Source organism: Mercenaria mercenaria, chromosome 4, assembly GCF_021730395.1.
Source record: "Mercenaria mercenaria strain notata chromosome 4, MADL_Memer_1, whole genome shotgun sequence".
NCBI lineage: Eukaryota > Metazoa > Mollusca > Bivalvia > Venerida > Veneridae > Mercenaria > Mercenaria mercenaria.
The window spans coordinates 9,945,295-9,960,381 of record NC_069364.1 but is presented as its reverse complement, the minus strand read 5'-3'; the positions used below and the strand labels follow the sequence as shown (position 1 = coordinate 9,960,381).

At 35.5% G+C, this 15,087-nt stretch overlaps 1 protein-coding gene across 4 annotated transcripts in view; it reads left to right on the top strand.

Moving 5' to 3' along the window:
* Nucleotides 1–558: 558 nt before the first annotated feature.
* The window catches only part of LOC128556196 (E3 ubiquitin-protein ligase rnf213-alpha-like), a 119,149-nt gene continuing 104,620 nt past the window's right edge, over nucleotides 559–15,087 (top strand). For 2 of the 4 annotated variants that reach the window (XM_053540364.1, XM_053540363.1), the window contains exons 1-9: nucleotides 693–852; nucleotides 2,274–2,380; nucleotides 2,770–2,908; nucleotides 4,078–4,276; nucleotides 5,661–5,898; nucleotides 6,993–7,139; nucleotides 10,624–10,729; nucleotides 11,798–11,963; nucleotides 13,399–13,567. In XM_053540364.1, the coding sequence (XP_053396339.1) occupies nucleotides 708–852; nucleotides 2,274–2,380; nucleotides 2,770–2,908; nucleotides 4,078–4,276; nucleotides 5,661–5,898; nucleotides 6,993–7,139; nucleotides 10,624–10,729; nucleotides 11,798–11,963; nucleotides 13,399–13,567 (1,416 nt within the window). In that variant the 5' untranslated portion in view covers nucleotides 693–707. Of the gene's footprint in view, nucleotides 853–2,273; nucleotides 2,381–2,769; nucleotides 2,909–4,077; nucleotides 4,277–5,660; nucleotides 5,899–6,992; nucleotides 7,140–10,623; nucleotides 10,730–11,797; nucleotides 11,964–13,398; nucleotides 13,568–15,087 lie in introns of those variants that run through there. The other 2 variants (XR_008370483.1, XM_053540365.1) reach the window with 2 other exon arrangements.

Sequence of the window (15,087 nt, the reverse complement as noted above, 5' to 3'; positions counted from 1 at the left end):
ATTTTGTGACAGTCTGGCACTCTTGTTGTGCTGTGGAATGGAAGGGTGTTGGTTCAAATCTCACTGAGAACCAAAAGTTTTTTTTTCTTTTTTCGTTTTTTGTTTTATGACAAAAAGGTCATTTTAATGCCATTGGGTAACTAAAAATAGAAAAATATGGTCATAGTTATAATAAAAAATAGATTTTTTTTCAGTTTGATCATCAAAAAGCTGGTTTCGAGTTTATAACTTTAAATATAAGAACTGGCTTTGGACTGTATTTTGGGTCACTCTTCCTAAAAATAGAAAATGGTTTATGCTCAATATCTTTAGTTTAGCTGCACCTGTTGTCAGCAAACTTTGTGTTTAGGTAGCTTTTATCAAAAAATCATAAATTACATAGGGAAACGACAGCCCCTAAAAAGGACCAAATGCCAATTTTTAAACAAATTTTGGAGAGGACTTAAAATGATGCACAGACCAAGTTTGAGGAAGCTTCATCAAGGGGTTCATGAGAAAAAGTTGTTTAAAGATTTTCTATTTTTAACTCTGGCTGTCCCTAAAAGGAGCCAAGGTAAATTGATAGAGGTCTATGCTCAAGTTTGATGTAGTTTAACAGAAGATATGTAAGTAACAAGAAACATGGAAATTCCATGAAAACCAGGTTTTCAAACTTTGCATCACGCCAACAGTTTCTTTCTATTATACATATCTGACTGCATCCAATCATGCCATTCAGAAGTACAGGTATAAGAAAAGTACATGTGACATTTTATTTATTTCTAATGTTCTTATCAGGTACAAGTGAGTTATCAAGAACATTGCCTCCAGGATTTAAAGAAGACCAGCCAAATCTCATCATATGTCCATCTGGTAAGGTTTCTCGTTTTTCTTTATATTTAAATGCGTTGTAAAAATGGTCATTTCTAGTTGATGGCTTATTTTATCAATAAAGTATGTGCAATAAAGATTAAATCATTATCCAGTAAAAGGTTTTGATACATATCTATTTTTGAATATTCTGTCACTCGTTTTCAAATAAACTAAAATTCTGATGTAGTTAGTTTATTACATGCTCCAGAAGGCATATTGAAATTGCAGTCAGTCAATGCTTCTGTCTGTCTATGCTGTAATGTTACTATCCATCAGCAGTTCTCTTAGTTCTTTCATCCTCCAACTCCAAGGCCTAGATCAAATGCTTATGTCTTGTGTAATCTACAGTATTAACAATGTGTCAGCAATGGTGAGGCCTAAAGAAAAAAATTCTTTGTTTCCGGTAACATGCTAAAAAAAATTAGGGTAGGTAGGTCGGAACATTTTTTTTTTTTGAAATTATTTTTATTAAGGGAGACTTTTCGGAAATTATTTTTTTGTCAAAGAATGATTACAAATAAGGGGGTTATGCCTTTAGAGCATCAGTAAGTTGATTTCTAACATCACTGGCCATGTTTAAAGCATAAAAAGTGCAGTTTTGCATCTTTTTGTTAAAAAGTTGAAAAAAAATATTCTCCAAGGCCATAAAAACATTTAGGGTGGTGCCAAAATTTTAGGGTAGGTCGGGATACCGGAAACAAACAATTTTTTTTTTACGCCTGATTGGAGTCAGTCCAAATTTCCACCTTGATTAATCAGCCCCAAAAGGCCTGCCTGGTGATCAGTCATGATTGAAATTAGACACACTGCTGATAACCAGAAATGATCTTTGCTGGTATTTAATAACTGATCTTGAAAGAACACCCTTGACTCTGATGTAGTCAGTCTATATGCTTTCAAAGGCATATTGCAATTGCATTGTCCACAAAAGTGCTATAAATCAGGTAAAATGATAATAATAAACACTTTATGTTACAAAAGATACATAAGAAAAAATGTTAGCTGATTTAAAATATGGCCATTGGTTTAAAACAACAATATACCTTGTATATACACAGTACACAAGAATAATCTTAATAAAGCAAATGATAAAAACAGCAAAATTGTTCATTATCTTTAGACAAACACATGTATTCGATGAAATTATTCAAACTGTAAATCAAGGAAATTTGTTTTGATACATGTATGTCTTATAAAAGACATATAAAGACGTAAATTTTAAAATATAAATGGGCAAGATATTCCAGACTTGCATAGCAGAATACATGAATATACTTTGGACACATCTATGTAGAAATTGCTTATTATTTCATTTTATAACTCGGTTAAGAATTTTTTCTCTGCCTGGTGAGCCATTTCTTGGTATGTGTGTTTGTCATATGCATTGAATTTCTTGTTCTATCAGAAATTTATTTTAATAGGGGATGTATTAATGACAACACTGTCTGTGTACATGATGGACAAAGACCAACCCTTGCCTAAGCCAGATGAAATACTGTTGTGCACAAACAAAACAACAAAAGATGAAGTAAGTAATTTCTATGTTTGTCTGAAATGTTTGTGCTGCTACTTTCATGTCAGATTGTATCTAGCTGTTTTTGTTAAGAAACATGAAAAAGTAATACTTGAATTTGAATGTAATGATGCTATAATAACTAGTTTTTTACAAAAACATATATTGCAAATTAATTAAGACTTTTATTATATAAATTGCTATCCTTTACACATGCAAACATTACCAAAATTAGTTTTCAGCTTATAGATGGAACAGTACTTTCTTTATTGACAAGCATACATGTAGTTGTTTGCTGAATTATTTAAACTCTAATTGATGGAGACTCCAAATAAAATTTTAGTTCAATGCACCTTAAAACAAACTCTTTTTTTTTTACAATTTTAAATGTATTTTTGTATTAGGTTGACATATTCTGGCGGCGAGCAATTTTTGATGGAGGTGGAAAAATCCACTGTTTAATGAATGCGGACATGCTAGACTATGATGTAAGTGAAGCTGCAGAAAGATGTCTGGATGAGTATCTCCAAGAAGTACAAAAAGGTCGGTACAAGCATTATTATTATTTATTTAATGCAGCATTTATGTTTATGAGGTGCTTTGAAAAAAAACATATCCTGCAAATGCAGATTTCATAAATATCAATAGTAACATAAAACTCAAATATTTCCAGGTAAAAATTGTAAGTTTGGAAAACTATTACTATTCCCCTGGGTACAAAGTATATGGAGGCTATAATGGAGTCATACATGTCTGTTGTTAGTCAGTTCATCTTCCTGTCTGTCGTTTCCACTGGGTATCTTCTTCAAGCCACAGACACTTGGAGGTCAAGCCCCTCTCCCCTCTCCGCCCCTGCCAAATATCAACCAATATTTTTAGTTTTTTAAAGCACATATTTGAAACATCGAATATGTTTTGTTACAAATTCAGCATGTTTTAAAAACAACCATTTACTATCAATGCAATAAAAAGTAAAGACAACTTACTCAGAGTGTTTCAACACAAATTGTTTGTCCAAGGAATAAAAGAATAGATCCGAACTTGGTTAGTGTTGCACAGTCAAATTTACCAACAGAGCTGGGCATATGCCAGGTATCCAGGAAGCTTAAACTTAGGTCCACCCTATAATCTTCTAAATCACTGGAAATATTCTTATATAGCTAGAATAAGTTGTTAACCGCATCAAGACAGTTTTTGCAGTGTACAACCTATGTCACTAGGTCAAAAGTCAAGGTCTAACTGGAAGGTCAGAGGCCATGATCACAACATTTTACACTCTCTGTATCAAATCAGCACCTGGGGTATTAATTATTTTCAGTGATAGCTCTAGTTTATTTGTATATCATTATCTAGATTCTAAAATGATTTGAACTATTTAGAGACATAGTCAGGCTACAGAGGTGAAGAAAGCCCAAAACTCTCTTTCTATGAATATGTTTTCACTTGTTAAAAGAGAAGATGAAGTACTACAACATGGAAACATTATTTGACTTCTATCACATAATTATGTGTTAACATCTGTGTTTAACGTAGTGCAGACATAGGGTTATTAGTTTCAGATATATATAAACATCATTTATTAAGTGTTGTATTGAGAAAATATCAAATAAATGTTCAATTTTTATGATCACAGCTCTAATGGATGTATTTAAGAAAATAGATTTTTATATTCTTAGCCTTTAATAATTACAATGGTTTTATTGTATTTATAGACCTGGGGTATCGTCTGCTTATTATTTGTGGTTCTGACAATGAGTACAAATCAACAATTGTATCCTCCCTTGACAAATATAAAAGGCAACCTCTACCAACAAGCACTGCCCAGCTTCAGAATTACCTTTCTGTAAAGCTGATCATACAACCACAGATCATATCAGGAGTCAAACCAGCTGCACATGTTGACTGGGAAAGGTAAGAAGAACAGAAAAGTGCAATGATCCTTTCAGCCTTTTAAGAAATCAAACAGATTTGCAAAGAGATATCAGATTTTATGGATTGTTTTCATGAGCGGAGTGAGAAGTTGCATTTTCATGAACCTTCTGTCAGTCTGCACTATTGGTTTAAGATGTTAAGAGAACTGCAATATATATCAGTTTTGCACTATTGTGTGGAATTAGTATTGTCTTTTTGTCGAAGCCAGATATATTCTAAAACAAAGCATATTTGCAAATATCAATGGATTTGTAGCTCACCATGAGCCAAAGGCTCATGGTGAGCTTTTGTGACCACTTGATGTTTGTCGTGCATCATACGTCTGTCAACAATTTTAAAAAAAATCTTCATAGGAATGATCCTTGGGTGGCCCCCTTTGAAAGTTGTTCAAAGAATTGAATTCCACTCATGGCAACCGAAAGGAAAAACTTAAAAGATCTTGTTCGAAACCACAAGGCAAAGAGTCTCGATGTGCCCATGAGGTGAAAAGAGGCCCCACCCAAGGGTATTAAGTTTTACATAGACTTATATAGAAAAAAACTTTAAAATCTTCTTGCCTGAACAGCAAGGCCTAGGCTACTGAATTTGGTATGATGCATTGCCTAGACTAAGTAGTCCTCTATCAAAATTGTTGAAATTATGCCCCTGGGGTGAAAAGAGGCCCTGCCCTTGAGGGTCCAAAGTTTTACATAGACTTATAGGTAAAGACTTTTTGTCTGAAAGTTTAAGGCCTAGGCCTTTGATATTTGTTGTGTAGCATTGCCAAGTGGCCCCTTTGGAGAAAATAGGCCCAGCCCTGGGGGTCACTTGTTATGGGTTATATAGGAAAAGTTATGTGCAAAATTATCTGATCATATTTTCTAGACTGTTTAATGATAATTACCTATATAAGTAATAATATAAGTAAGTAACTATAATATATAAGTAAGGGTCACTTGTCTGCGACCTTGACCTACTGACCTACTTTCTTGTTTTTTTTTTTAAGATACAGCCTTGGATTTTGGATGACATATACAGTTTTGAACCCCAATCCTAAAACTGACTTTCAGTGATCATGAATTTAACCTACTGACCTACTTTCTTAATATTTTAACATCAGTTTGACATTTAAAACATGTAGCTCATATTACTTAGGTGCACAATCTGTGGTCATCATGACCGTTCTGTTTTTTATGTCAGAATGGTAAAGTTTAAGCACTGTTGTTGAGATAGAAACTAATGCAAGAAACTGGTAATTAAAGGTAAAAGTAAAATCTGTTATTCAAAGATTATAAGAAAATTGTTCTCAAATTATTTGATAACATTATAAGTAAAGCAGAAGACGCAGCAGTTAAGATAGAGAATGCTTTGTTACCTGTTATAGGTCTTCAGTACGAGTAATAAAATCTTGGAGAGCAGGTGTGGGGAAGACATTATATAAACAGAGAAGAGAGGATAAGTTATCACGTCTGAACAAAGGAAATGTAATATCAGAGCCTGTGTCAATCCCCTTACAAGAGAAAACGATAGACCTACACAATGTCATACAGAGACTGCTGAAACATACAACACATCCAGGGGAAGTGGCAGCCAGATTGTTCCATATAGACGTGTCCCATGAGGTAAATGATATTTGAGCCGCGCCATGAGAAACCAACATAGTGGCTTTATGAACAACATGGATCCGGACCAGCCTGCGCATCCGGGCAGTCTGGTCAGGATCCATGCTGTTCGCTAATGGTTTCTCTAGTTGCATTAGGCTTTGAAAGGGAACAGCATGGATCCTGACCAGACTGCGCGGATGTGCAGGCTGGTCTGGATCCATGCTGGTTGCATAGCCACTATGTTGGTTTTCTCATGGCATGGCTCATTTATTGTTAATATTGAAAGTGTGTAAAACATCAAGGTTATAGTAATATTAGTCTAGTTTATCTATATTCACTGCAGGATCGCTCTGAATGTCAACATAAAAACATGCAAAAAATTTATATTAGTTTATTGTATGATCTTAGATAAAATATATTTCATATTTCACTGACAAACATTTTCTTATTATATTGAATCAGAATGAAAACTTTGCATTGGTCTGGGTCCGTTTACTTTTCCACTCGTCATACAATTTGTGTGTATAGCTGGCAGTAGTCTTGTATTGTATTTAACTTCTGTGTGCATAATGTTGAACAAAAGTGAATTTGCTGCCAAGTGAAGTTTTATTTAAAGGTCATTTGCGGTTAAGATACCCATCCTCTCCAAGCAGATGGTATGCTTTGGTTAAATCTCAAAGTTATAGCGCCTCTTGATTCAGAAAAAACATACCCATTTCCTCAAGGATCTTAATCCAGTAGAAATGTATTCCTGGTCCAAATACTCCATTGAAATAAATGCTGAAAGCTAAATTCCTGACAAACACAATGCCAACTTTTGCTTGGAAGCAATACTACTATAAATATGACTTGTTATTATTGCAATTTCTTTTGCTGCATAGACTCTCCATGGTTATTTGAGTGTATGAATATTTAGCTTATACTCATGCAAAAAACTAATAGTTACTGTTGAAGCAGATTAATAATATGAAAATGTGTTGACCGCTTAATTGCAATGAGTTTAAGGTTATTCCTAGTGTTTATCTTTCCTGTCTGAAAAGAAGTCCAAAAGAGTAAATGATTTTGTAATAGCTGACTGTAAGTCTATTTTAGTACATCTTACAATGTTTTAGGTGGAAAATGGAGTTGACTACCTATTGTTCAATTTACTTATTCTTGGATGTTTGATGGACAAAACAGGATTTGTATGGAGAAAGTCGCCAACTGACATTTACCTGATAGAAACCATGCCTTTGATGATGCAAACTACAAATAGACGGGTAATTTTAGAAATTGTAAAGACCGTAAATGGAGAGGTTGAATGGTTAAATACTGGTGAGATTTAAGAGAGATGACAATTTGTCTGCAGTTATTTGACTCCTACCTCTGCCTTCTGAAAATAAGTTTTCAGTTATTTATGGACACTTTGTGGATTAACTGGCTATCTTTACACAAATGAAATGCTGTTGAAAAATTACAAATGGATTAATTGTTATCAAAAGTTAAGTTACAGTAGTATTGAATCAAGAATTTGTAAAAACAATCTACTAATCAGTTACATTTATTGATGTATTTATTTGAAGAAAAATATGAAGTTGTACAGGTGGAAACTTCATGCAGCTGTAATGTTACAAATAGAAGTCACAGAATTAAAATTAGTTTTGTGTATACTTCACAGATTAAAAGCAGGGAAATATTCAAGCAGTGAGGCATTATACTAATCCCCAATGATAACGTGATTCCCGCCGAAACGCGAGGATGAGTCTACTTCATGATAACTGATAAAATAACCATTCATAACGCTTGCAAATTACTTGACAAGCAAATATTAGTATTTCTTTCATTTGAAATATCCAATAAGTGTATGGCAACATAGCTCAGTTGGGTAAAATGCAGATAATAACTGGCTGTAAGCAGATCGTTTTGTGGGTTCGAATCCTCACGAGGGTTGTTTTTTCTCAGATTTTTTTTGTTTTTCCTATTCGTTTCCATTTTTGCTTCCGTATTTTTGTTTCTTTCTTTGATGGTTTGTTGTCGAGCACGCTTGCGGTGAGCTCGATATAGTCGCCACTTTCGGTGTATGTGCATGCGTGCGTCCGTCCGATTTTGTCCGGACCATAACTTTGACATGCATGGACCAATCTTGTTTATATTTCGCATTAATGTTTAACTCAATGAGAAGGCGTGTCATGCGCAGACCCCATGTTCCTATCTCAAAGGTGAAACTGAAGTTTGTCCGGAGCATTTCTCCTTCATGCATGGTAGGATTTTGATGTAACTTGGCATGAATGTTCACCATAGTAAGACCGAGTGTCATGCGTAAGAAGCAGGTCCCTAGGTCCAAGGTCAAGGTCACACTTAGAGGTCAAAGGTGCTCGTGGGCTCGACATTCTGCCCATGGGCATACTTGTATTTGTATATATGTCTTTGTATAACACACTAGTATGTTCATTATTTGCATGGCTTAGTGCATGCATTTAATCAATATCATCTTTGTTATGTAATAAACTATTCTGATCTGCCATCTCGCCATTAGATACCTCTGTCGTGTTGTCACAGATCTCATGAAGGAATCTTAATTTTTATGCAAAAGTGAAATAAAAATTAAACAATAATTAAATGTCGATGCTGAGTTTCGAACCCACACGGCAAAAAATCTGTTGAACATGGACAGCAGGCTTTACCACTGAGCTAATTAGTATGTGGTACAAAACCTGGAAATATTTAGATTGTAACATGTTAGGAAAATGTTGAAATCCCTATGTTCCATTTTAATCTATTTATAGTCATGTTTGTAAATATCAAGTTATCGTTGGGGCATAGTATAATTTCATAATTTTATTTAATTTGTATTTATGATGGGAACCATAAAAGTACTAGTTTGAGATAAAGAAACTCATTAGTTTAATACTTGAAAATGTTATTAGTACCCTACTGGTTGAAAACCAGTTTCGGGGACTACAGGAATGCGCTTTTCCGTCATTCCGTCCGTCCACAATTTGGTGTACGGTCCATAACTCTGTCATCCATGAAGGGATTTTAATATTACTTGGCACAAATGTTCCCCATGATGAGACGACGTGTCATGCACAAAACCCAGACCCCTGGCTCAAAGGTCAAGGTCACAATTGGAGGTCAAAGGTCAACAGGGCTTTTTTCCTGTCCGGTCCACAACTCTCCCATCCTTGAAGGGATTTTAGTATTACTTGGCACAAATGTTCCCCATGATGAGATGACGTGTCTTGCGCAAATCCCAGACCCCTAGCTCAAAGGTCAAGGTCACAATTGAAGGTCAAAGGTCAACAGGGCTTTTTTCCTGTCCGGCCCATAACTCTCCCATCCATGAAGGGATTTTAATATTACTTGGCACAAATGTTCCCCATGAGGAGACGACCTGTCATGCGCAAAACCTGGACCCCTAGCTTTAAGGTCAAGGTCACAATTGGAGGTCAAAAGTCAACAAGGCTTTTTTCCTGTCCGGTCCATAATTCTCCCATCCATAAAGGGATTTTAATATTACTTGGCACAAATGTACCTCATAATAAGACGATGTGTCCTGCACAGCTTTCAGACCCCTAGCTCAAAAGTCAAGGTCACACTTAGCAGTCAAATGTTAACATAGCATGAACAGGGTCTGTTTCGTGTCCGGTCCATAACTCTGACATTCATTAAGGGATTTTAATATCACTTAACACAAGTGTTTCCCATGATGAGACAACGTGTCATGCGCAAATCCAGGACCCCTAGCTCAAAGGTCAAGGTCACAATTGGGGGTCAAAGGTCAGTAAGGTTTTTTTCCTGTCCGATCCAGAACTCTGTCATCCATCAAGGGATTACAATATTACTTGGCATAAATGTTCCCCATGATGAGACGACGTGTCATGCGCAAACCTAGTACCCTAGCTTAAAGGTCAAGGTCACACTTTGAGATCAAAGGTCAAGAGGATTTTTTTCCTGTCCGGACTATAACTTTGTCATGCAAAGCAGGATTTAGATATCATTTGGCATAAATATTCCCCTGGATGAGACAACATGTCATGCGCAAGAACCAGTCCCTAGGTCTAAGGTCAAGGTCATATTTAGAGGTCAAAGGTCAAATTCAAGAATGACTTTGTACAGAACATTTCTTCTTCATGCATGGAGGGATTTTGATGTAACTTGGACCAAATATTCACCACCATGAGGCACCCTTGCTTTTAGAATTACATCCCTTTGTTTTACTATAAATAGATTTTATTGTAACTTTTTTATTACTGGCGGTAGAGAAAAATCGAGACCACTTTTCTGTGGTACAGCATGCATGTTACATCCAGTTTTTAGGTGTATTTTGACCAATCTCTTCCTGGTAAAGAGTGTAAAGAGTTTCTTGTGGACTTATATTATATAGATTTACTTTTTTTTTTTTTTTTTTTTTTTTTTTTTTTTTTTTTTTTTAGATTAATTTCCCTTTGTTCTTACTATAAATAACTTACATGATAACATTTTTATAATCAGCCAAAAAAATTCAATATGAAAACAACTGTTGGTTTTTATATATGCACATTTTAATCCAAGTGTGTTGTTATAACATATTGTATATATAGTACAATATTGTTTATACATCATTGACAGATATCAGTTCATCATGTTATACTGCAGTAGAGAAAATTAGGTGCCTTCCAGTAGGGGACTTTGTATTGCATGGCAATACTTCATTCACTTGTTTTACATGTTATAAGCTTTTGAAATCATTTATCCATGTTACCTCAACACTGTTATTTACAGGGAGAAGGCCTGCAGTATGTTCACCCGATGTTGAATATTCTACCAGACCTTACATGTAGATCACCCCAAGAAAGCTTGCAGATTTACATGGGCATACCTCTTCAAGGTACAGTAAAAGTGTACTTTCAGATTTTTTTATGCCAGTTGAAACAAGTTACCATGGATAGCGATTCAGTGTCATCAGAGATAGTCAGATGACATGAACCGATGCAGCTGAAATACTTTAAAACTGTATAATATGGCAGTTATCAGTGATCTATTATTACCTGAAAATCATATCTTTATGTATTGAGGGAGATATATCTTTTTCTCTTGTCCATCTTGGGTCACAAAATATTGTAAGTATATCGCCTGACCCTTTGGTAATTTTTTTGCACAAATAAAAATATTGCCATGATTCGGTGCAATGGTATTCATTGGGAAAAGTTTCAGTTTCATATATCCTGAAATGTCAAGTCTGTTTATAATGTAGAAAGTAAAAACATTGTTTGCTCAGTAACTGCAGGCTAGCAGTCCAATTCTTGATGGGTGTTTATGCCCCCGCCATTGAAATCAGGTGGTTGGGGGAGATCATGTAGTGTTACCCCTGTACACGTAACAGGGATATCTTTTGCTGGGTGTTTAAGGTTTCTGACTTTGAATTCTAAGTTCTTCAGTGATCAGGGTTTGAAACCTTGCTTATGAATTTGAAGTCTTCATGTGAGGATACTATCCACCTAGGTGCCTGTGCATGCTGAAAACAGTGCCAGAAGGGGCACCTGGGGTCTTTATCCACTATTAGAAGCTGAAAAAGTTGCCTTATGACCTTAATTGTGTTAGATTATCTCTAACCCTAATAAAAGCAAAAAGGAAAAAAATGAGCTTGAAATTAAGTAATTTGGGATCAAAAAGTAGATTACCAGCTCAAAGCATAGACACTTTAGAGGCCATATTTTGTACCCAATCTATCTGAAATATTGTGATAGATGAACTTTAGATCAAGATGCAAAATGTGTCATCTGTGGTCAAAAATAATATTTCACTTCATCAAGTAATACAAACACCATTTTTACACTCCAGATGCTATAGTTTGTACTTCATTATTCAGTTATGATGTGGTGAATGACCCCGGTGGCCTACTTGCTTACTGAAAATAATTATATTGTAAATATTTATTTGTAACATGTACATTCAGAACACAAAGATTCCGATCAGCTGTTTGATGAAAAGCAGTTCAGAAGTCCGGTCTTCCAGAGAACATTTCAGTATTTGTTACGACTGGATCAAGGAAGACAACTTGATGATGTTCATCCTCAGGCTCCAGAGGGAAACCCCCAGACTTGCCTGCAAACATTGCTACGGTATAAGAGTTAAAATAACATTACATGATTGATCTCAATGTATCACCTATTTAAGAAAAAAGAAAAAAATAAGTTTGTTCTTTTTATCATGCATTAAGGCAAAAGCTTACATGTGAGCTATAGTGACTGTGCTTAGTTGCATGTCATCTGACTGATGCCCATTTAGACTTGTATGAAACTGCTCCACTAATTGTAACAAAATTTTATAAAGCTATCTCATGTAATTCTACCTTCATATATTTGGCTTTACAGTTTTAAGATATAAGATTTAATAGAAAGTATTAGCTTGTGGTACCCTACCAGTTTTGAACAAGTCTGATTTAAGTATTGTACTTAGTACGTTTTCAGTACAGGTGCTTTTGAAATCACTTTCAGGAATATGGAAGATAAACACATATGGCAGACTTTTAGAGATTTTTTTTTTATTTCCTTGAAGACATTTTCATTTCACTTTAGGCTTTTCAAAACTTTAAGAAATGTTCAGTCTGTTGGTCAGTTTTTCAACTTCATAGAGACTATGCATTGCAGTTTGACATGTCAAAACATATTTCTACATTTTGTTGGTTCTGAATTTGCATATGAAATGAATAGATTGTGAAGCTAAATTCTTGCATATCATGTTTTCTGATTAGACCTGATGAGCATTTTCAGAGTAAAGGTAGTGTTATTGCACCCACCCTTTTGTTTGAATTGGTGTCCCAATTTTTAAAGTTTTTGTGCCTCAACCCCTACACCCCTTAACACCCCCCCCCCCCACCCCCCCATTTTTTTAGGTGGGTGTAGGAATTAGATTTGCCCTGGTCTGTATGTCTGTCTGACTTTGTGTTGTGAATCTCTCAAACAGTACTTGACCCAGAGTCATCAAACCTCACAGGATTGACTTTCAGCATAAGAAGTTGCACAACTAATGTTTTAGTTGGGATTTCACACAGCCAGACCAGAGATGTGCCCCTTGCCTTATCCAAAAATATGCATAAAAAGGGCCTTAAATTTTGTCAAGGATTTGGCCTAGGATTATAAAACTTTATAGAAATATTATTCAGCATGTGAAGTTGTGGCTTTTGTTTGAGATTTTACTCAGTCAGACCAGAATTATGGCCTTTGACTTAGTCAAAACATGCATTAAGGGCATAAAAGTTTGTGCCCCACATATCTCAACAAGTTTGAGCTAGAGTCATAGAACAGAGGACATTGTTACCTTATTTACCATTTATAAGAGAGGAAAGATCTGTGAATTTTACATACATTTAAAGTAAGATTTTAATGTAAAGTAAAGTGCCTACATAGTCTATTTAGTATCAAGGGGTCGGCCACTGGGGTCAGAGATTTACATGGAATTTCTTCTTTCTGAAAATACAGGGTTCCGTATCCTGTATTTAAGTTTGTAGTTGGATGTTATTTCAAAATACAATAAATATTATTATGTATCATACAGGCACTGTGGACTGGAGGACCCATCCTGGTCTGAGCTTCATCATTTTGTTTGGTTTCTCAACACCCAGCTTGTGGATTTTGAAAACAACATGTTTGTGAGCGCAGCTGCTGCAGAGGACCTTCCAGGCTTCTCCAAGTTTGTGCTCAGATTCCTGATACAGATGTCAAGGGTAAGAAGATTTATTAAAGAAGTCAATATCACTTTGTCTGCATCAACATTAGATTAATGTATGCTTCCTTAGAAAATTGCATTAAATGTAACTACAATAAAAGTTGCATAAAATATACATCAGGTCGTGTGAACTATTTTGGTATCAAAAAGAGCATTAACTATGATAACATCAACAATTACATTTACATTAATTGTGCTCTCATAAACAATTACACTTACAGTAACTGTGCTCTCATAAACAATTACAGTTACAGTAATTGTGCTCTCATAAACAGTTAGTTAAATTAACTGTGCTCTCATAAGCAATTATGTCTCCCCAATAGGTGGGGGAGACATATTGTTTTTGCCTTTACCGCTTGTCTGTCCGCATTAAGCTTGTCAGGCTTTCATAGGTCAAACTGCTGGCCAGATTTCAACGAAATTTCACAGGAGTGATCAGTACCAAGCCTAGTTGTGCATGTTGCCACACATTCCACTTCGCTGCACAAAATGGCTGCCAGAGCTAAAGATAGAAAAATCTTGTCCGGCTTTCACAGGTCAAACTGCTGGCTGGATTTCGACCAAACTTCAAAGGAGTGATCAGCACCAACCCTAGTTGTGCATGTCATTGGCACCTTCCTCTTTGCTGCACAAAATGGCCATCAGAGCTAAAAATAGAAAAATCTTGTCCGGCTTTTACAGGTCAAACTGCTGGACAGATTTTGACGAAACTTCACAGGAGTGATCAGTACCAACCCTAGTTATGCATTTCGCTGGCACCTTCCACTTTGCTGCACAAAATGGCCATCAGAGCTAAAAATAGAAAAATCTTGTCTGGCTTTTACAGGTCAAACTGCTGGACAGATTTCGACGAAACTTCACAGGAGTGATCAGTACCAACCCTAGTTATGCATATCGCTGGCACCTTCCGCTTTGCTGCACAAAATGGCCATCAGAGCTAAAAATAGAAAAATCTTGTCCGGCTTTTACAGGTCAAACTGCTGGACAGATTTCGACAAAACTTCACAGGAGTGGTCAGTACCAAGCCTAGTTGTGCATATCACCGACACGTTCCACTTCGCTGCACAAAATGGCCGCTCTCGTAAACAATTCCAGTTACATTAACTGTGCTCTCATAAACAATTAGCTACAATAACTGTGCTCTCATATACAATTACAGTTACATTAACTGTACTCATAAACAGTTACAGCTAAATTAACTGTACTCTCATAAACAATTACAGTTACATTATCTGTGCTGTCATAAACAATTAGTTACAATAACTGTGCCCTCATAAACAATTACAGTTACATTAACTGTACTCTTATAAACAATTAGTTACAATAACTGTGCTCTCATAAACAATTACAGTTACAATAACTGTACTCTTATGAACAATCACAGCTAAATTAACTGTACTCTCATAAACAATTAGTTACAATAACTGTGCTCTCATAAACAATTAGCTACATTAACTGTGCTCTCATAAACAATTAGTTACAATAACTGCATAAACTGTACTCTTATAAACCATTACA